We start from the raw sequence: 20,069 nt of genomic DNA, 5'->3' as shown, positions 1-20,069 counted from the left end.
GCCAGTCCGTTCACCTCTCTGGTGAAGCCAAAGTGCAGAGACACGCACAAGAATGAAAAACGCGAGCGGAGAAGACAGTTCACCAGAGCTGTTGAACCCACACGGATGTAGGAGCTTGTGGGAGTGGGGTGGGGTTGGGGGTCTGAACGCAGGACATCAAGGAACGCTTGTGTTTCCAGACTGGCTCTTACAAACGCTCCCTCTGTGTTTGAAAGATGCTTTATAAAGTCAAGATAGCAGCACGTCTACACCCAGGCGCTTGCATTTGTACACTCAGGCAGCCTCACAAGCATGCCTAGGCCCCGTGCACTCGCAGGGGTCACACTCACACACAACCTATGGCCACAGGCTCAGTCACTCCTCAGCCAGCTGCTGCTCCTCACTGTGGCCAGGCAGGGCCCTGCCCACTTCGCTATTTAATGAGAGGGTGACAAAAGAGTCCTCCCTCTCGGAAGGGAGGGGACCCATAATGCAACACGCAGGGAGACGGGGAAGCTGTGCTGCTGGTGGGGACAGAGGCTCTCCATTGTCAGCAAGAACAGAGCAGCTGTCAGGGGCCAGGCCGGGTCCCTGGGGCGGTGGTGAGGGGCCCCGCCGCAGGACGGGTGTGAGGAGCTGTCACTGACTCTTCTGGGGGTGTGGGGGTGTGTGTGGGGGTGTCCCCTTCTGCTGTGGCTCAGGTGCAAAGGGGGGGCTGCCCCTAACCCCTGCGGCGGGGGCACACAATGAGCTCCCAGGAGGATCAGTTCCAACAAGCAGCTCCTGCCCCAGCTGCCTCTTCGGCGGACGATGGCATGACCTGGTGGTACAAGTGGCTGTGCAGGATCGCCGGTGTCATCGGGGGCGTGTGTAAGTAGCCCTAAGGTCCTGCTTGCCGGATGCCCCTGGAATAACCTCCAGGGATGGGCCGTCCTGGGTCAGCGATGCTGATCTGTGCCCGCCTGCCAGTGACTGGCGATGAAAGAGGGCTTAGGTCCTAGCAGCAATGGTCTGTCTGCCTGTCTGTCTAATCACAGCCAGACAAAGATCCAGAAGCACATTGTCTAGGTGCGGGAATCAGAGTGATTTTAACTGGAGCCTGCGTTGTGCACGCTTTGATTGTTTAACCCGCCAGGGCCTCATTGGGAAGCACTTTGGGATCCTGGGGGAGGAACGTCATTCTACACATAAATTATTACTCTTATGCCAAATTGTGACGTTTCCTCTTCAGGTGGAATGCTCCTGGGAGGCAATGGAAGCCGGGTGTGAGGCCCCGATCCTGCAACGTGTAGCAGGCAGAGGGATGGCACTTGGACTTTAATGGGGCTCTGCATGGGCAAAGCAATCTGCATGCTGTTTGCAGGCTCGGGGGTTGGTTCATTGTTATTACTGACCATTCGATGCTTCTGTGTTTCCACTTTTTCTTTTCCTTGCTGATCTCCTGGTTTCACAGTGGTTGTGTGTGTGTGTGTGTGTGTGTGTGCTTCTGTTATTACTAACCCGTGAATAGAGACCCCAAAAGGATAATATGGAGCCTTTTTTTTTTTTTTTTTTAAATAAGGGATTTTATCTTTGAAACAAACAGAAGGGAGATGGCACAAAGCAGGAGAGCTGTGCTGGCTTGTTAATTACTTGCCCCTGAAATTAACAATCTCCCATGGAAAGAGTCAAGGCAGTTCCACCAGGGATCATTGGGTCATATTGGGTTGTGCTGCTCCATGGTTTGACAAGATGAATAGATCTTAAAGCCAGAAGGGACTGTTACGATCACCGCGTCTGGCCTCCTGCATAGCGCAGGCCGGAGAATTCCACGGGGTGCCTGTTCCTGCATCAAGCCCATCACTTCTGGGGACGTGAGAGCGTGTCTCTTAGAAAGACGTTCACTTTTGATTTGTTCAGTGTGTGCTGTAACGTTGCATCCATTCCCTTTCTCTGTCTCCGCCTCCTCGGTTGGCTCTTGTTCTGGAGTTGGAGCAGGCGGCAGGTTTGCTACAGTTCCTTTTGTTCGCCTGGGTAGAACGTGTTTGTTAACCTGAGGTTGTGCCGGGCTGGGGCTTCAGAACACGCCGCACAGCTGAGGCGCAGGTTGGCAGCTGCATTTCTGGTGTGGTGAAAGGATGTAACAGAGTTGCTCCTACTGGGTGAAATTCACCTCACAGCACTTCTTCCAAGGCCCTCCCTACCTTGCATACAGTCAGGAAATTTGCTGAAGAGTCTCCCTAGGGCTGGGAGGGAGGAATCTACCTCACAGGGTGTGAGTGCTACCAGAGCTACCTGGAGGCTTCCACTCCAGCCTCAGTAGTTTCAGTGCAGCACACAGTCCTTGGTGAGCTGGGGTTTTTAGCAAAGGATGGTTGGGGGCCACAGAAATGCTCTGGGCTGAGGGTGCAGAGCTGTTATGTGCCACGGCCAGCATTGCCAACTTCAAGCCTTAAAAAATCACCAGGGTGCTTTAAAAGTCATGAGATTGGGGAAAATAAGACATTTGGGTTCTTTTTCTTTGGCTTCTGAGCATTTAGGGCACACGCGGGTCATGTTTCCAACCTTTCTCTGCAACCAGGAGCGCTCGAAATGTACTTGGTGTAAAAACATGAAAGCTGAGAGTCTCACCTATTCACATGATTCCAGGTGCTGGGGCTGTCCGGCAAACGTCAGATTTGGCAAGTGTTGCAGTCAGGCTCTTGTGATCAGTAACAGTATTGCAAACAAACCAGGAAGGCCGGAAAATCAATGTATACACCTGATAGTTTCTTCTCCTTGTGATTTTGCCAGTGTAACAGAGTGCTGACTCACCAGTGCCCCACCTCCTGCTGGTCAGTCTGGGAATTAGCTCACTTCAGCTCTCGGAGCGCCCTCTGCTGGCCAGTGTCTCACCTGCCTCAGGCCCCCGTGCTCCTGGACCCCAGTGCTTTTTACCTTGGGATTCTGCCCACAGCAGTACCCCCTCACTCTGGGTTTCCCCTCCCAGGGGAACCCCCAATCCTCTATACCCACCTTGCCTCAGTGGCTACTGCCAGTCATCATCTAGCCCCCTTTCTCTCGGGCAAACTGCAGTCAGTAATAGCCACTCATCACTGGCAAGGGGTAGGACCAGCTGCCTCTGCCTATCCCCGGGCTGCCCCCTCTTCAGCCCCGGTACCTCTTTAGACCCTAGACAAGGCCTCAGCCTGGGGAGTTGCCAGGCTGGTGCTCCCCAGCTCCTCTTGCCCTTCCCCAGCACTGCTCTGCTTGAGGTACCCTCTGCTCCCAGGCAGCCAGGCCCTTCTCACCACAGGAACCAACTTTCCCCCCGGCCCCACCCCTCCCCAAATCCCCGCCCTGGCCCCACCTCTTCCCCGAGCGTTCCTCCTCCTTCCTCCCACTGCTTGCTGCGCGAAACAACTGTTTCGTGGCACAAGCGCTGGGAGGGAGGGGGGAGAAGCAGGACTCGGCGGCACGCTCAGGGGAGGAGGCGGAGGTGAGCAGGGCTGGAGTGAGACTCTGACCCAGCTCCTCCCTTAGCCCTTCTTATCAGGGCCTGTGGCCTGATTAAGTGTGGCCCCAGCTGCGGCCACTTCCCTATTCAGCCTACCTTTAACCTCGTTTTCCAGGAGCGGGGTAACTGCCCTGATACAGTCAAGCAGGGAAAAAAGATGCTGAGCGATTCTTGGGCAAGTAGAGGCCAAAGTTAATGGCAGGTAACAGAAGGGACAATTCTCTGAATCCCACATACTAACAACCATGTCTTTTCAAAGAGCTTCATATCAGGGAAGCAAAATAACAGGAGGCAGGTTCCCAGAGTGCAGGGAGACAACACCATTTGCTACAGGACTCTGGACTGTATCTCTAGCCTTTGTGGGTCACTAAGAAATGGAACCAATTTATTCATATTTTAGTTGATTGTATCCAGGCTGCTAAAAAGAGAGAGAGTTTATTCATAAAATGCCAGATTCATTCAATTACAAAAGGGGTTTGTATTGTAATGGTTTCAAATGCTAGCATATGGCAAGTCAGCGCCAGTGGAGCTGTGACTGCTGATACCTGAACTTAGCCCAAAATATATTAGAGACAGAACTGTCTAGTGGTTGGAGCAGGTGACTGGGGCTCGGGAAAGATGTGGACAAATTGGAGAAAGTCCAGAGAAGAGCAACAAAAATGATTAAAGGTCTAGAAAACATGAGCTATGAGGGAAGATTGAAAAAACGGGGGTTGTTTAGTCTGGAGAAGAGGGGACATGATCACAGTTTTCAAGACCATAAAAGGTTGTTACAAAGAGGAGGGAGAAAACTGTTCTCCTTATCCTCTGAGGATAGGACAAGAAGCAATGGGCTTAAATTGCAGCAAGGCCAGTTTAGGTTGGACATTAGGAAAAACTTCCTAACTGTCAGGGTGGTTAAGCACTGGAATAAATTGCCTAGGGAGGTTGTGGAGTCTCCATCACTGGAGATTTTTAAGAGCAGGTTAGACAAACACCTGCCAGGGATGGTCTAGATAATGCTTAATCCTGCCATGAGTGCAGGGGACTGGACTAGATGACCTCTCGAAGTCCCTTCCAGTCCTATGATTCTATGAATTATAGAGGAGTGAATTCTTTTGCTAAGAGTTCATTTTAGCTCCATGTTCACTGTGTGCTTCTTTGTGATTCAGCAAATTAATTAATTGACTAAGCACCAGACCTGTCCGTCTTCCACACCACAAATCCCAGCAGACGTTTTCATAATTGAAAAGCTCCCCTGTGGCCTTGAACTGGAAAAGAAATCTTGACTGACAGCTGTTTGTTCCCTGTTGGCTACTAAGGAAGGCGTCAATAAGAGTGAGAGAACGGTTTGGTCACTGGTGTTGTTACACTGAGGGTTAAAACAATCTCTTGCTTAGCTGAGAGTCATACGGAGGCATTCTGCAGTCAGGTTTGTTTTGGGGGTGGGTCCTCATAACAAGAACCCCCAAATCGTAATTGTTTTTTTAAATGTATTCCAAGAAGTTATTAGTCCTGGTGTGTAGGCCAAATTTGTGCTTGGATTATAGCATTCTGCCCTCTAAGTTCTCTCTATGGTTTCAGCTGAATGTGTGATCTTCCTAAATTTCCTACACTGTTGTGTAGTGTTGTTGTGAGTGGTGAATATCAGCTGCTGTGTTCCACCCCAGAGGAAGTTGTGTTTCCGTGGTGGGTGAAGTGATCCCTGTATATAACAGGTCTATCGGTTTGAAAGTGCTTTCGGATGACAGCTGCTATGTGACTCTTAAGTGGTTCCTACTTATGATAATCATGCACTTTCTTATGGGCAGCGTGAGTGCCTGAAGCCCTGGGTTTAACTGCCCACCTCCCCTGCTCACAAGCTGATGCTTTTATCTGCTAAGATGTATCAAGGACAAGCAGTAGAGCTGTCTATGCCGTGTCTTTGTGCCAGCAGCTGGTCCCACTAGCTCTGCCTGGAGCTCTGGTTCCAGTGGGAGCGCACGCAGGCCTCACCAGCGGATAGTTTAGGAAGAATTGAATAAAGAATCTCCTGAACCCTGCAGGCTGTTTCCATTTCCTGTTAGTGCATGTATCCTTAGGGGATAGGGCACTGGACTGAGCCTCAGAAGACCTGGGTGCTGGACCTGGCTCTGCCACTGGTTTGTTGGGTGACCTTGGGGAAGTCACTCTGCCGCTCTGCGCCTCAGTTTCCCCATCTGTGAAATGGGGATAATGATACCTCTGTTGTAAAGCAGCACTAGATAAGAGTTATTATTATTTCTCCTTTGTCTTTTCTTCTCTCCGGCTGACCTCTCGCACTGAGTCTTCATTTTCTTTGGAATGCATTAATCTCCTTGAAATACCCGTGGTGGACCCTTTTAGAAAATTGTACTGCTTAGTGTTTCCCAAAAGGTGGGCTCCAGTGGCCGAGCACAGGAAGTCCTGAGTTCTCACTGTGATAGTTTACAGTGGGTGAGTTTGGGCAAGTCCTGAGTTCACACTGGGTAAGTTTGGGCAAGTCACTTTGCCACCCTGTGCCTCAGTTTCCCCATATGTGGAAGGTGCTAATTATACTGGGTTTTGAGGGTTCATTAATGATTGCTTTAAAATCTCCCCCATGTTGCTCTCTGTTTTCTAAGATGAGGTACAACCACACAAGACACACCACAGGCAGGGCAATGACCCATGTAGACTCTAATCTATAGAAATCCTTAACGCTGAGTAGGTCACAGCTTTCAAATACAGAGAGACACCAGTCATTTGCATTGCATGGGTTAAAAAACCCCAGCAGCCTCTATACTAACCTTTAGAGACCTTATTTTAGCTGGAGTTTTGTTTAGTGTTGTTATTTCTTATTGAGCCAGCCGCTGGCTCTGTCTTACACGCAGGCCATGCAGCCCCTCCTCCACACCTGGGCTCTGGTTACCCTGGGCATAAAGGCAGCCTCTTATTGTTAATTGAGGAGACTGGCTGTATCGAATGCAGGTGACACTTTGCAAGTTTCATGAGCTGCTAGGTAAATGCATGCACTCCAGGCTCACAAACTGCTGGCTGCCTCCTTTTCAAGGCCTCGTGGGTTATTTTTGGGCTTGCTTTGTCAAACGACTGCTTCCATATCTGCAGAAAGACGGCCAGGTTCTGCTCTGAGTTCCACCCATGTCTGCCCAGAGTATCTCCGGAGAAGTCCCTACGACTCCAGAGGAGTCACTCTGAATTTACAGCGCTGTAGACGAGAGAGGGATTTGGCCCATTTGTCAGTTCTTGTTTCTGCCTTCGGTTCGCTGCAGACTGCAGCTCTTTTTTCGTTTCACTGTTTACTTCTTGCACAAGATGCTGCCGTTGGAAGGCCGTGATGCCGGCAGGGAGCTTGTTGTTTACCTCGGGGCCAGTTACACGTGACTCGAGATTCTTCAGCAAATAAAAGCAGAGGCTCCCTTAAAATGACTTAATTTGAAAGCAAACACACTGGGGTTCGGTATAGCCCTGAATGCCGGTAGAAACACAAGCCTGAAGGACGAGTGTCCTGAGCCAAAGGCACCCCGTGTTCTTGTCTTAGCCAAATTCAGAGTAGAGCCTATCTCCTAAATCCCAATCATTCTGGCCATTATCTCTCCCCTTCAGTGTGGATTGGTCTATGTAGTTGTTATTCATATCATAGTAGTGGCTACAGGTGACAATTGAAATCAGGGCCCTATTGTGCTAGGTGCTGTACATACAAGTAATGAGAGGTAATCCCTGATCTGGAGAGTTTAAATACAGGCTGAAGAGGGAATGCACAGGTGCAGAGACTTGCCCAAGGTCACACAGCAGGTCAGTGACAGAGCCAGGATTCAAACCCAGATCTCCTACCTGCCAAGCCAGTGCCCTGGCCACTAGATCACGCTGCCACCTCTATGTGCGTCGTGGTTTATTTTTCACATGAATTAAAATCAATCTCTTTGCTTTTAAGCCTGCGCACTTGCTGGCCTTTGGAACTGCGTGACCATCAACCCCCTGAACATAGCGGCTGGGGTGTGGATGATGTAAGTACGCTTGTTCTTCCCTCTTCGCCCCAGCGCTGCTGGTCTCGACTTTGGAATCACCATTTAGCAGCGGCAGGCGATAGAGCTGCGCTTTGTGGGCAAATAACTCGGCGCTCGCATTTTGTAATGGCCGCCTACCGCTGCAAGAGATCACTGTCTGTCTCATTGGACGTGAGGCAGCTGGGTTAGCCTAGTGTCCTGATCTTCCCCGATCTTGCCATCTGCAACTATCAGGAGACTCTGATCCAGCATAAAACAGGGTCCCTTCCTGAAGCGCCACTGGCTGCAGATGTCTTACAGGCTTCTACGTCTGCTGCCACAAAGCTTGTGCGCAAATCCTGGTGATCACTAAGGATTTACCCAGCCAGGCTTCGGGCCGGATATGGCTTGAAGTAGCTGCTGTGGTGAACTAAACTGCCCCAGTGATACGTGGGGAGTAGGCAGTAAAGCAGTGTAACCTGCCACTCATGGAGGGGATGGGCAGCAGGAGATTAACAGGAGTGTAAGGTCAAGTGTGTGTGGACTGGGCATTTTCACCCAGTTTGGACCAACCTACACTCCACGTGTAACTTACGCCCCCATTTACGTCGTTGCTGAGCTAGGCTTTCAGGGCAGGCTCCTCGGCTGTGCTAGGCTCATGCTCCGTGTAACTGAGGCGGGGCGGCGTCTCTCACTTGCCCTGCCTAGCTTAGTTCACCAGGGTCATTCCCCTGTCTCAGGATTGCTGGAGTGCACTTCACTGGCTCCATGCCACCCTGAGGGTCCCTGTGTGAAAGGGGGAGTCCCATGTGGCCAGTTCAACTGGACTGTTGGCCACTGGAGCGAGGGAGGAGGCAGAATCTGGCCCCATGTAATAAAATCTCTCTGACTGTTAAGAATCGGAGCTGTTAGGATCATTGGCAGACATGTGAATGGGACCCCGACCGTGAGAATCGAGTTCCCTCTCTGGAGCGTGCTGATGGGTTAACTCTCTTTTGCTTTGTTTTGAAGGTTAAATGCCTTTATCCTGTTCCTGTGCGAAGCTCCATTCTGCTGCCAGTTTATTGAATTTGCAAACGCAGTGTCTGCGCGGGCGGATAAGCTGCGGCCCTGGCAAAAAGCTGCCTTCTACTGTGGGTAAGGACTGGTGGCCGGCTCCCGCTGTGGGCCGGCAGGGGGAGGCTGGCAGAGGGGTTGGACGGGCGGCTTAGTGGACTTTGGCCCTGATTGGTGGGTTTGGTGGCCTGTGATATACGGACGAGAGGATCTGGTGGTCCCTTTCAGCCTTGAACGCTGGGGTTACATCCACACTGCACCTGGAAGCAGCCTCCCAGCCCAGGCAGACCGACTCATGCTAGCTTCACTCGAACTAGCGCACTAAGAAGAGCAGTGTAGAGGTTGCCGCCCTGCCAGCGGCTCAGACTACCCACCTGAGATCGGACCCAGGGGGTCAGGCAGGCTTGAACTTGGGTGGCTAGCCAGAGCCATTGACCCTATTGTGCTGAGTGCTGGACAGAACCAGGAAATAGACCATCCTTGCCCTGGAGGATTTGAAATTACACCAGTCTCAGGGAGGTCATAATCAGGCCCTTGAGCTTTTCAGTCTGTGCACCTCAGGCACATTAAGGGCAAAGCCCTGAGGAAGGGGCACTGCCTAGCCGCGCCAGCCCAGGGAAGGGACTGTGCTCACGATTTCTGCCCTGCTTCCAGGGGGAAATAGTGTGAGCAGCAGCTGATCACTGCCCACCCTGTGCCAGCCCAGCTGCACTGGCTGGCCTGTGGGTGGAAGAGCCAAGGTTCTGCCCAATCCTGTGAGGAGGGGGATGTGCCGGACTCAGCAGCAATCAAGGCAGAATCTGGCCCTTAGTGGAGAAGTCAGTCCAGGGTGTCACAGAGAGCATGTGCAATGCTTCCAGGGGAATGGAAGAGTGCAGCCACTCCCAGCTAGTAGGAACAGGGGCATGCATTGGGTAGGGATCTACTGAAATCGCAGAGAAATCACACAGTTTTCATGAGTTGTTCATGGCATAAATAGCAAATTTTGCAGAGATGTTACTCAAAAAAACCAACAACGTTATTTCTTCACAGCGTTTCTCAAACTAGGGCCCGGGCCCAGAAGGGGGTCGCAAGCCTATTGGGGGTTGTGGTAATGCCACCCTCACTTTTCCACTGCTGCTGGCGGGTGGCACTACGTTCGGAGCTGGGTGCCGGGCAGCAGCCGCCGCTCGCCGCTCTGCCTTCACAGCTGAGCAGCTGGAGACCAGATTTCACGGGGGAGACCAGATTTCACAGTCCATGACATGATTTTCACGGCTGCGGATTTGGTAGACTCCTAATTATGGGTCTGAGTTTGAATGTTCGTGTGAGCCAGAGGCTTAAAGCATGACTAAGAGAATAAATTAGAAAGAAGACTTGTCTGGGTTAAAGGTGTAGTGACCCTGGAAATACCCGCTCTATTTTGGGAACTAGAGAAAGCATGATTCATTGGAAATCATGTGCAAGGTGGAGCCCTCAGCCTGCCTTTTCTGTCTTTGGCGAAGATCCAGTGACCGGCAGTACTTCACTTGTTTGCTATAGTGTAGAGAAAGACAGGCTTCCCGAAGTTTGTTTGTCAGAGCTTTCTCCTTCCCCCTTTGGAGTTACACCATGATGGGCAGGAGTCTCCCGGGCCTGGGTCTGATGTAGGTATTTTGGGCAGTGTTGGTAGCTGTGTTGCTGTCAGGATATAGAAGACAAGCATGCACTGACGTTGTGGGTGAAATGAACACCAAGCGACCTTTGAACTAATAAAGAAACGCTTGTGTGCAAACTGAGTCATGGGAACTCTTAGTAAACCTACTAGGGAAGTAATTTCCAACACAGGCGGAGAGGGGAACCCCTTGGGGATTGTTTCCTGGCTGACGTTGTCTCTCTCCCCCAGCATGGCCGTGTTTCCAGTCATACTCAGTCTGACACTGACCACGTTACTGGGAAATGCTATCGCTTTTGCAACAGGAGTGCTGTACGGCTTGTCGGCGCTTGGCAAAAAGTAAGGGAGAAAGCGCTTTATTTCATGTACAGTACAGGGGTGGGGCTGGCCCTGTGACCCTGACTCTCTGCAGCAGAGCCATTTGGCTTCAACGGGGCTGCTGGGACGCTGGGCAGTCAGTGTGGTGAGACTGGGCCCTGCGTGGGTGGTATTTAATTATACCTGCAGCAGTCGAGGTTCATGCAAACAGTTTGTGTGGCAGGATTTGGGGGCTAGGAGTGCTTCATGGAGAGCATATCTTAAGAAAGCTAACGTCTTTCTGAGCACACTAGGAGAGCCAGGGTCAGAGCGTCCTTGTAATGAGGTGCATACATTCACTGCTGGGGCGCCTCCTTGGGGCTGGGGATTAACTCTCGCTGCGTCTGGTGCCGTTTTCCATAGATTGCTTGCACTGTGGCCTCTCTCTCTGGGACTTGGGGTCCCTCTTCGTGACTCAGCCCTCTGGCTGGATCACGATTTAGTCCTCCCCTTCCAGGGGGTCAAAGTCCCACTGGACAAGCTGTCTGTGTGCCATGTCAGGCAGTCTTCCGGTCCAAGCCCAGGGCCAGAGGCTGGTAGGGGAACCGCCTGCTACTCTGAGTTCCAGCCCATGGACGCTGTGTCTTGCAACCATGGTCTACTTAAATTCAGACTGTTCCTGTTTCCCTGAGTTCCTTCCTCCCTCACTTCTCTGTCTCCGGGCCCACCTCTGGGTTTGCCAGCTTGAGCTTCTTACGCTCCCTGTGGCTCCTTGCCAGTCTCTGAAGTCCAGGGTGGGATCCCAGGGCTTAATTTACCCCTACGACGCCTCCTCATCCCTAGACAACTCCCTTTCTCTGTAGGGAGTGACTGCACAGCTGCTGCCTGGGGCCTCCTCTTGTGCTCAACTTCCTGGCTTTGTACAAGCCCAGCCGGGCTTCATCTCCAGCCTTGGTGCTCCTCCAGGTTCAGCTTACAAAGTTAATTGGCCCTTTTTAACCTGCTCAGGCCTCGTGTGGGGTGGACACTCCTGTTACAGCCATAAACTCACACGGTGGGAGCTTGCAACGTACCAATTAAGAATTTTCCCAGCACGTGTCAGCAAGTTTTTAAAGGGACCCTTTTGGGTTTGGAATCTTGTGGGTGTGTTTAGAAATCTCCTTGCCTGTATTACTCACCAGGCTTTATACGATTAAAGCAGAATTTTGCCCCTCTGATTTTCTTTTATGCGGTTCGTTTGCTTTCTGCAACCCAAAGGAAATTCCCGTCAGCTTCACTTTAACATTTCTGGTTCGTTTCATTTTCTGGTGCTCGTGTGCTAAGCCGGCATTTGGGCTGCAAACGCTGCTGGAGAACGTTTACATCCCCATGAGAAAACACGTTTTCACTGGCATTACATGAAAATCCCGGCCGAGAGCAGTTCTCAGGGGCCCAGGCTCTGTAAACTTTTGCCTTTTGTTGTTTACAAAACTTCAGTTGTGGAGCTAAATCGCCCTGGCTGAGATGACGGCAAATCCCAGCCCCAAAGCCAGATCTATTCAGATGGGGTTAGATTCTGCAACTGATCAGGTCAATAGTAAAACACCCACTGATTCCAGTGGGAGCAGACTCAAGTGCCTAAGAAGTCAGTAGCGGGTGATTCCTTTCATTCCCGTCCTCCTCACCTCCCTGTCGTACCTTGTTGACTGTTGAGTTTTTCACCGTAGTTATTATTTACTCTTTGGATTCCGGTAGCCCCAAGAGGCCCCACTCTGGATCACGGCTGCCTTGTGCTAGGTGCTGCACACACAGCCTTGCCCCCGAATAGCTTATGTTCTAATGCTGTCCCTTCTCTCTGCAGAGGGGATGCCATTTCCTATGCAAGAATCCAGCAACAGCAGAAGCAAGCGGATGAGGAGAAGCTAACGGGGACTCTGGAGGGGCAGGCGCTGTAGAATTCCCTCCTGGGTGACCCTCCTGCGGAGCCACTTCCTGCCGACCCTGAGACTTTAAAAATGCAGTGGAAATCCATTCTGACACGAATCTGATCACTCTTCTATCAATTCCTTGGTGAACTTTCCAAACGCTGCAGCAACTAGAATTCCAAGGGGCAAGAGGTGACACTTTGCTCTCCAAAATAACCTCGAAAGAGCCTCAAATGGAGGCGTCTCAGTCTGTGAGTATTGCACATTGCAACTGGAAGACGCAGGTTTCACTGGGAAGAAGCCTCTTGTGTGATTAGCTGCCCTGCCCAGCCCAGGTTATACCCAGCACCAAAGATCTGAAAATCCCTTTTTGCCACCAGGTGTGTGTGACTTAAATCTCAGCTGACTCTTCAAGTGCTGCTTAACCAAGCCGATAGGAGGTACCCATTCCTCAGCAAGGTCCCTGGTTCACCATGGGGGATCGTGATGTACAATGGGGTTTTTGCTGGAGAACATGTAGTGGGCCACGATTTCACTTGGGGGCTAGTCTGGTAATTGCCTGAGAAGAGATGGAAGATGTACCAGGAGCCCTGCGTTATGGATTCCTGGCTGCTGGAAGGTGAATTAGGAACACTGGGCAAGCTCTTACCCTCCCAACTGAGATGCTTTCTCCCCTTTCCAGAGTGCACTATGGGGCCAGTTCCCGGTCCCACTGAAGTGATTGGGAGGTTGCCCATTGGCCCTGGCTTTTTGTGCATTACAAGTCTTTAGTGGTGCTCTGTGGTACAGATTTTTAAGGGTGTACTATGCTAATCTTGGGTGTAATGATATACAGTAATGCAGATGATTGAATGGATTGTGTTAGGAACTAATTGATCCGTGGTGTTGCTTTATTTTAGGGTTTTAGATGAGGGGCAGTTAGGTCAGGAATTACTGCCAATGAGCAAAACACCTTTGACAGCACAAAAGTAACTTAAGACAAGAACAAACCCTCCAGAGACCTGATCGGAAGCCCACAGAAGTTAATGGAGAGACTCCCACAATCTTGAATGGATTTTGGATCAGGTCCTAATACGTGTAAAGCACAACCTCCACATCCCTCTGAGTATAGCTGCAGGCAGCGGCTGCGTTGTACAGAGGACTTGAACCAGATCAGCTCCTCAGTTTGTCTCGGTAGGGATTTTTTTCTTTCTTTTCCTGTTACCACTCACCCTTTCACTGGAGGAAAAGGGGAGTAAGAATTTCTTTCCCTCAGCAGAAATGAGGGTAACATTCCTTGAGCTGAGCAGGATTTTGCTAGTCCTGTCCATTTAAACTGTGACATATGGTAACTGGTATGAAGGAAGGTCCCTTGCTCAGGTGCCCAGATTCTGATTTGGAATCGGAAGCCTCCTTAGGTGCGCTTTCTCCTACTGCCTCTCCATGCAGAGTCAGTACCTACGGATGTGGGACATATTCTTTTTTTCTGTCCCGCACCAACATTCGCATTTAGGCTCATGCCAAAAATCCGGTGGCTTGCAGCCCCCCATATTGCTGCTGCGTGGGCAGGTGGCACGCTTTTCCCTGCAACGTTGGGATGCTTCAGATCTGGGAAGTGTTCTACGCTGCATCCGCCTGGTAAAATTTGCTTAGGATTCTCTAAGATGAACCAACTCACTTTATACCATGGAATTTGTGTCCTGCTCTCATAATGCTCTTACACCCCCCACCCTCCCCAGCCCTATCATCATGTGTCGCCGAGAGGGTAGCCTGGCAGGCTGCAGTGCTCTTGCACAGAGTCAAGTGCATTTGTTGCATCCAGCAGCAAGGACACTGCCAGCCCACTCCAGCTCATATTGTTCTCCCCTAGTTCACTTTTCTGTCCCAAGTTGCTGCTACTTTAAAGAGGCCGTGCTCGCGAGTGGACCCTCTGACTAGTCCAGCTAGACACTACATACTGTTTGCAGCTATTGCCTCCAATAGCATGCTTTGCGACCGTTTGATTTCCTTTTAAACTGTGAAAGTAAAGGCCTCATCCTGTCCTGGAGCCACTAGACAAAGTGCAGATAAAAATAACATTAGCTCTAACCTGGTGCCTTGGAACTTGAGCCCAGATTCTGCACTCTGAGTAATCCAGATTAATTCCACTGAGCTCAGCGGATGACTCTGGCGTTACATTGGTTTAGCTGAGAGCAAAATGTGGCTCTTAGCTCGCAGAAGAAAAAGGCAACATAATAGCTTTGTGGGGTTTAACAAGCTATAACTGTACACTACACTTGGGAAGTCTTACACATCCTACAGATGTAACCAAATGAATTCAACTGTTCGTCACTTCCTGTTTTACCCTGCTGTTGTGCACTGTTAAACTGCTGCCGGGTGCTACCCCAGAGGTGGCTTCATTTTAAAGCAGGGCTTGAGGATTCTCGGTGGTGCAGTTCTGGGATCTTCCTGGCAGGAAAAAAAAAGGCTCTTTAGTAATTAACATGCATTTTACCCGCTTTCTACTTGGGCATACAGGCTCTGATCCTGCTCCTGTTCAGCTCAATGGTGAAACTCCCATTGACAATGTGGTGCAGGATCAAATCCACATTCACCAGTTTTGTACTGGATGGACTACAGAACTCGCTTCTTCTATGTAACATTCTACATACAGGGGCGGCTCTATGTATTTTGCCACCCCAAGCACGGCAGTCAGGCAGCCTTCGGCGGCATGCCTGCGGGAGGTCCGCCGATCCCGCGGCTTCGGCGTACCCGCCGCAGAATTACCGCCGAAGCCGCGGGACCAGCGGACCTCCCGCAGGCATGCCGCCGAAGGCTGCCTGACCGCCACCCCCACAGCAGCCGGCAGGCTGCCCCCCCGCGGCTTGCTGCCCCAGGCATGCGCTTGGTGCGCTGGTGCCTGGAGCCGCCCCTGCTACATAAACAGTGCCCTAATCGCATTCTCTGTTTGATTCTCTTCTGGAGGGTATGGATCATTCTCGAAGTCCAGTTCCCTCTTTTCTCAACACTGACCCCTACACTCTCTTCTGATCATAGGTTTACACTGAATTTATGGTTTTGTTTTACACTGTTGCTTTTTGTTCTGGTTGAGAAGTGGAAGAATAATTTATTTGGGGGTATTTAAGTATTTCTGCTGGGACTGTTCTCACTGGACACAGAAGGAAACGCTGTTTAACAGAGGACAGTGTTTCGCCGTAGTTCAAGGGAATGTTTCATTTCATTTCAGGTGTCTCTCTGGGCAAAGAGAGGAGCCCTAGCTACTGTAAGAAAATGCTCTGAACGATTTCACCTTTAGAGTAAGGTGCTGTTTATTACACACCCAGGAGAGGGATTTACCAACCAGCTGACCTGTCGCCTTCCAGCCGCAGAGTCAGTGTGTGAAATGATCTTTTGAAGTTGTGTTCACAGTTTGGCTGACACCATGTTAACAACAATCCGGTTCAGATACGGTTGTGGCTAGCACAGATCCTATAGTCACTGAAGTCAATGGCAAAACTTCACTGACCTCAGTGGGAGCAGGGTTGAGCCCTGTCTTGTGGAAAAATCAGGCTGCTGGTTTTATTTTGCTGGAAGGCATTAGTGTGTGTATTGTAGAGCGAGCTGATGGTGCCGCCGAAGGTTATTGGGGCCAAAGCCTCAGCTGGTGCAAATTGCTGTCACTCCGTTAAAGTCAAAGGAGCTGTGCAGGTTTACGCCAGCCGAGACTCTAGCCCAGCGGTTCTCAAACTTTTGTCCTGGTGACATAACAAGTCTCTGAGTGTGACCTCCCCTTATAAATTAAAAACACTTTTTAATGTATTTAATACTGCTATAAATGCTGGAGGCAATGCAGGGTTTGGGGCAGAGGCTGACAACTTGCGACCCCCCCATGTAATAACCTCCCAGCCCCCTGAGGGGTCCCAACCCCCAGTTTGAGAACCCCTGCTCTAGCCCATGGTTTATTGGACAGACAGACAGACTCACAGACACGCATAGGTCCCTGCAGCTCAGTCTTTAGCAGCTATTTTGTTCCAAGTCCCCTCTCCCTAGGATCTTAGGGCCTCCATCACTTTATGTGAATTGTCAACCCAGATGCCACTGAGTTTAATAAATGGTCTGATCCCATTTTTGAGCCACTAGCTCTGTGTTAGAGCCGCGTTACTGTACATGGACCTTCCTGCACATGGAGCATTGACTTTCCAGGGTGTTTGTGTTACTAGGTAGCACGGCACCTGGATAACTTGCACCACTAATGTCAATGGGCCCTTCATGGCATGGATAACGTACAGTGATTCTGTGTTTAAAGGATACCTCCGAATAAGACTGGTGGTGGAGCGTGTCATGTGACAGCAGGCCTGTCCTGTGAGCTGTCTGGACAGTGTCCCTAGGCAATACCATTACTAGATTAAAAAAAGAAAAGTGTCATGTCCCACTGAGTGAATGGGACAATTGCACCGTTGATTTCAACGGCGTTTAGTGAAGTTAGACTAGTATTCAGTAGCAGGAGATCGCAGAGTAAAGCAGATAGTTGCTGGCATGAATTAGTGGTGATTGCTTTGTTCGGTGAGTAGTTATACACTAGCCTGAATAAAAGGAAATTAAAAGCAAAGCAGATGTGATAGAATAACACGGAGTCTAACCTACACCCACAGAAGTAAGCCAGTGAAGTGGCAAGCTCCTTCATTCACCATGTTGTGCCTAGATTCCTGTCAGTACGGGGTTCTCAGCAGGTCCCTGTTACAATAGCATCCGAGCGCTTTCTGACCTTTAAAGTATTTACTAAGATTGGCCAGCTTGCATGGTCTGATCTTGCTTCCATTGGTGTCAATGGCAAAACTCCCCCAGACCTCAGTAGGAAGTCTCCTGAGATCATCCTATGCTCTGAGCCCCAGTGTCTGGGGTCAGGCCCCAATTCAGCAAAGCACTTAGGCATGTGCTTAGGCCCCACTGACTTCAATGAGCCTTAAGAACATGCTCCGAGTTAAGCACATGAATTGGGGACATAAGGAAGTTTCTGTAAGGATGGAGTACAAGCCTTTGGCCAGAATTTTCAAGTGGCCACTAAATTTGGGTGCCTCGAGACCCCCAGGACCTGATTTCCAGAGGTGCTGAGCACCCACAGATCCCACTGACTTCAGGACCAGCATGGGGCACCCAAAATTAGTGGGCCCTTTTGGAAACTTGGGCTTTAAAGCCCAAGCCCCTCTTTGTGCTGCAGATGTCTCTGTGACAGTTGTTATCATGATTGTAGACTTCAGCAGGCTGACAACCCTCCTTACTGCTGAGTTCTGTATTAGACATGCCACATAAAGGGCTTTTAGGAGCAGCAGCAGTAAATACAGTTGTAGTTAGCCTGGCTCTGATCCTAGCATGGATAAGCAATTACTTTTGGGGGTGTAGCTAAGATAACATTATGAATACAGTAGTGAGTAGATCCATTCACAGTGCTGGGTGGTTATTAATAGTACTTGCTGAGCACTGTCAGGAGCTGTACAAGCATAGATGAAGTTCCAGTACCTGCCCCAGGGAGTTTACAGTCTCAGTCCAACCCTGACACTAGCCCTTCAGACACTGGTGATGTGTAGGCTGAAGGGCCACACTTCAAGGGGTCTTTACAGACAAGGATCCTCTGTGTTCTGTGTGCACTGGGTCCTGCTGGAAAGGCCTCTCAGGAGAGAACTGACCAGAGGGAAGGAGGTTGTATAATGTGCAAATTACAGAGAGATGGGAATTCATTGGCTGCAAAGAGCTTGGCATTGCAAACGAACGATACATAGGTACTGGGTGCAAATGTGCACACCACCACCAGACCCAGAGCCGTCTGGGCAGTTCTCGTTCCCAAAGCGCATTTGCACGGCATAAGCAAAGTTACTAATCTCTCATCATCTATTTTATTCATAAAAGGTGACAGCGCTGTATTTGCAAGCTCCATTTCCATCTGGGACAATTTTACACTGGGTATTAAAGGGAAGAATTGAAGCTTCATTTATACTATGTACCGAGGCCTTGCTGCTCTAGAAGGCGGCGAGTGCTGGTTTTGTAAGACTAATTAATTGATTCTTTGTGTATGCAGTGAATAAAAGACCATTCTACCTCCGGAAAGAGCCACTGTGATTTCTGAGACTTTGAACTTAATAGCAGAATATGGACCGGCGTGGGTATAAAGGAAAAGAAGCGACACTCAAAGAATAAAGTTCTCATCATAGAGAACAACCCAACATCCTTCCCAGTTTTATACTCATGCAAAACTCCCTTAGGCCAAACCCTGAGGTTCTTGCTCTGCCCTCACTCACTTTTTACTCAGGCAAAATGCCCACTGGCTTCCAGGAGAGTTTCAAAGACTTCAGGATTTGGTCCGGATGCATTTGAGATGGAAGAAGTCTTGGGCAGGACTTCCAAAAGTGCTGAGCGTCCTCGACTCAAGTGAGAGCTGCAGGGAACCCTTATAGTGCTGGTCACACTTAGTCAAACCCTAGCCAGTGCATGGTAGAGATGGGCCTGAGCTGCAAAGTTTGGGTCTGGATCTGAAATTTCCTGAAGTCCAGAGGAGTTTGGATCTGGAGTTCTGATTTGGACCCATCTCTACCTTCTACTCCTCTGTTCCATGCAGTTTGAAATGTCTCATCTGATGGGAATTCCACCATTGCCCTTGGGGACCATTCTCCAGTCTAATCCAGGAGGTCTCAGTATTAGGAAACCTTTCCTGATATCCAGCCCAAATGTACCACGTCTTAATTTCATCCCACTACTCCCAGTTCCAGTGCATTGAGGTGTACTAGTAATGGAAGGGAGCAGGCAAGTCAGTGAGTCATCTGCTAGTACAGTGTTCGTGTGGCTGGATGAATGGTGGACAGTCAGTCCAAAACCAGGGTCTTTGCTGTTTTGGAAACTCCAAGCTCCTTTGGTATGGGCTGCTGTTCAAAACCTTTACAAGCTACTTGCCTGGTTGTGTGGACATTGGCTGGTGCTATGGTGAGACCGTCAGCCTGCAAGAGACTGGGGTAGCCCTTTGGTGATGTTGCTGAGGATGGTGGGGACAAGGTGCTGCTAACCATGTGTAGCTGAAATCTCAAAGATGGGAGGGCCAACACATCTCCAAGAGAGGCCTTCCCCTGCCTCCTTCAGTGGCTGAACATGGGAAGAAAACCAGCTCTCATACCCTCTTTGTTAGAACAATCTCTGGCGGGAGAAGGACCTGTCTGTAGCTACAGCAAAAGTACTGTCTGCACCTAATGTGTCCCCCTACAGTGGGGCAGCTGCACTAGCGCTGAGTGTTTGATTCTGTTCCCTTTCTTTGTTCTGTTCTAAGGGTCCTTTCTGTGTGGACTGAATTGGGTCTCACTCCTGTTTATTAGGCATCTGGTGTAATGTGCAGTTTTAGCAATAAAATGTGGCAGCTTTTTATATGAAAAACTCTCTCTCTCTCTCGCTGCCTTTTTTGAAATCACTGTTCATGCAAGATTCCAAGTAATGTTGCACAAAAGAACAGACATTTCCCAGGTGCGTATCTGGGAACTGTGCATTAGGAGGGGTATTAGGACAGGCCCTCAGTGCAGGGCACTGCCCTGGAGCGTCAGATCCTTTGCTTAAAAATTAACGTGATGTCTCTTGCCCCATGATCATGGGAGTCAAAACCACTTTATTGTTGCAACTGCACAAAGGGCCTTTGCCAACCCACCCTGGACAGTGGCCAACAATGTAAGCTCTTGATTCAAACCCTGCTTCCCCTGGGCTGCTTTGCTCTTACAGGCTGTGTTAAGAAACGGCTGGTTTTCTCCGGTCCGCAGACTATGTTTGTTTGACTT

At 50.1% G+C, this 20,069-nt stretch overlaps 1 protein-coding gene across 1 annotated transcript; it reads left to right on the top strand.

The window, feature by feature from the left end:
- Window positions 1–725: 725 nt before the first annotated feature.
- CACFD1 (calcium channel flower domain containing 1) lies at window positions 726–12,336 on the top strand. Its single transcript, XM_065418962.1, has 5 exons — window positions 726–849; window positions 7,365–7,437; window positions 8,428–8,553; window positions 10,337–10,444; window positions 12,243–12,336. Exons 1-5 carry the CDS (start codon window positions 726–728, stop codon window positions 12,334–12,336), a joined length of 525 nt encoding a protein of 174 aa, XP_065275034.1.
- The last annotated feature ends 7,733 nt before the right edge of the window (window positions 12,337–20,069 follow it).

This window comes from Emys orbicularis, chromosome 18 (genome assembly GCF_028017835.1).
Source record: "Emys orbicularis isolate rEmyOrb1 chromosome 18, rEmyOrb1.hap1, whole genome shotgun sequence".
NCBI classification, from domain to species: domain Eukaryota; kingdom Metazoa; phylum Chordata; order Testudines; family Emydidae; genus Emys; species Emys orbicularis.
The sequence above is the reverse complement of the archived record's forward strand: the minus strand, read 5'-3'. Positions and strand labels throughout refer to the sequence as shown.

Bases quoted from the DNA above. Each gene is read 5' to 3' on its own strand.
- CACFD1 (XM_065418962.1), top strand. From the start codon at position 726: ATGAGCTCCCAGGAGGATCAGTTCCAACAAGCAGCTCCTGCCCCAGCT. The intron at 850-7,364 runs GTAAGTAGCCCT...TTTGCTTTTAAG, and splicing joins CGGTGTCATCGGGGGCGTGT to CCTGCGCACTTGCTGGCCTT. The intron at 10,445-12,242 runs GTAAGGGAGAAA...TTCTCTCTGCAG, and splicing joins TTGTCGGCGCTTGGCAAAAA to AGGGGATGCCATTTCCTATG.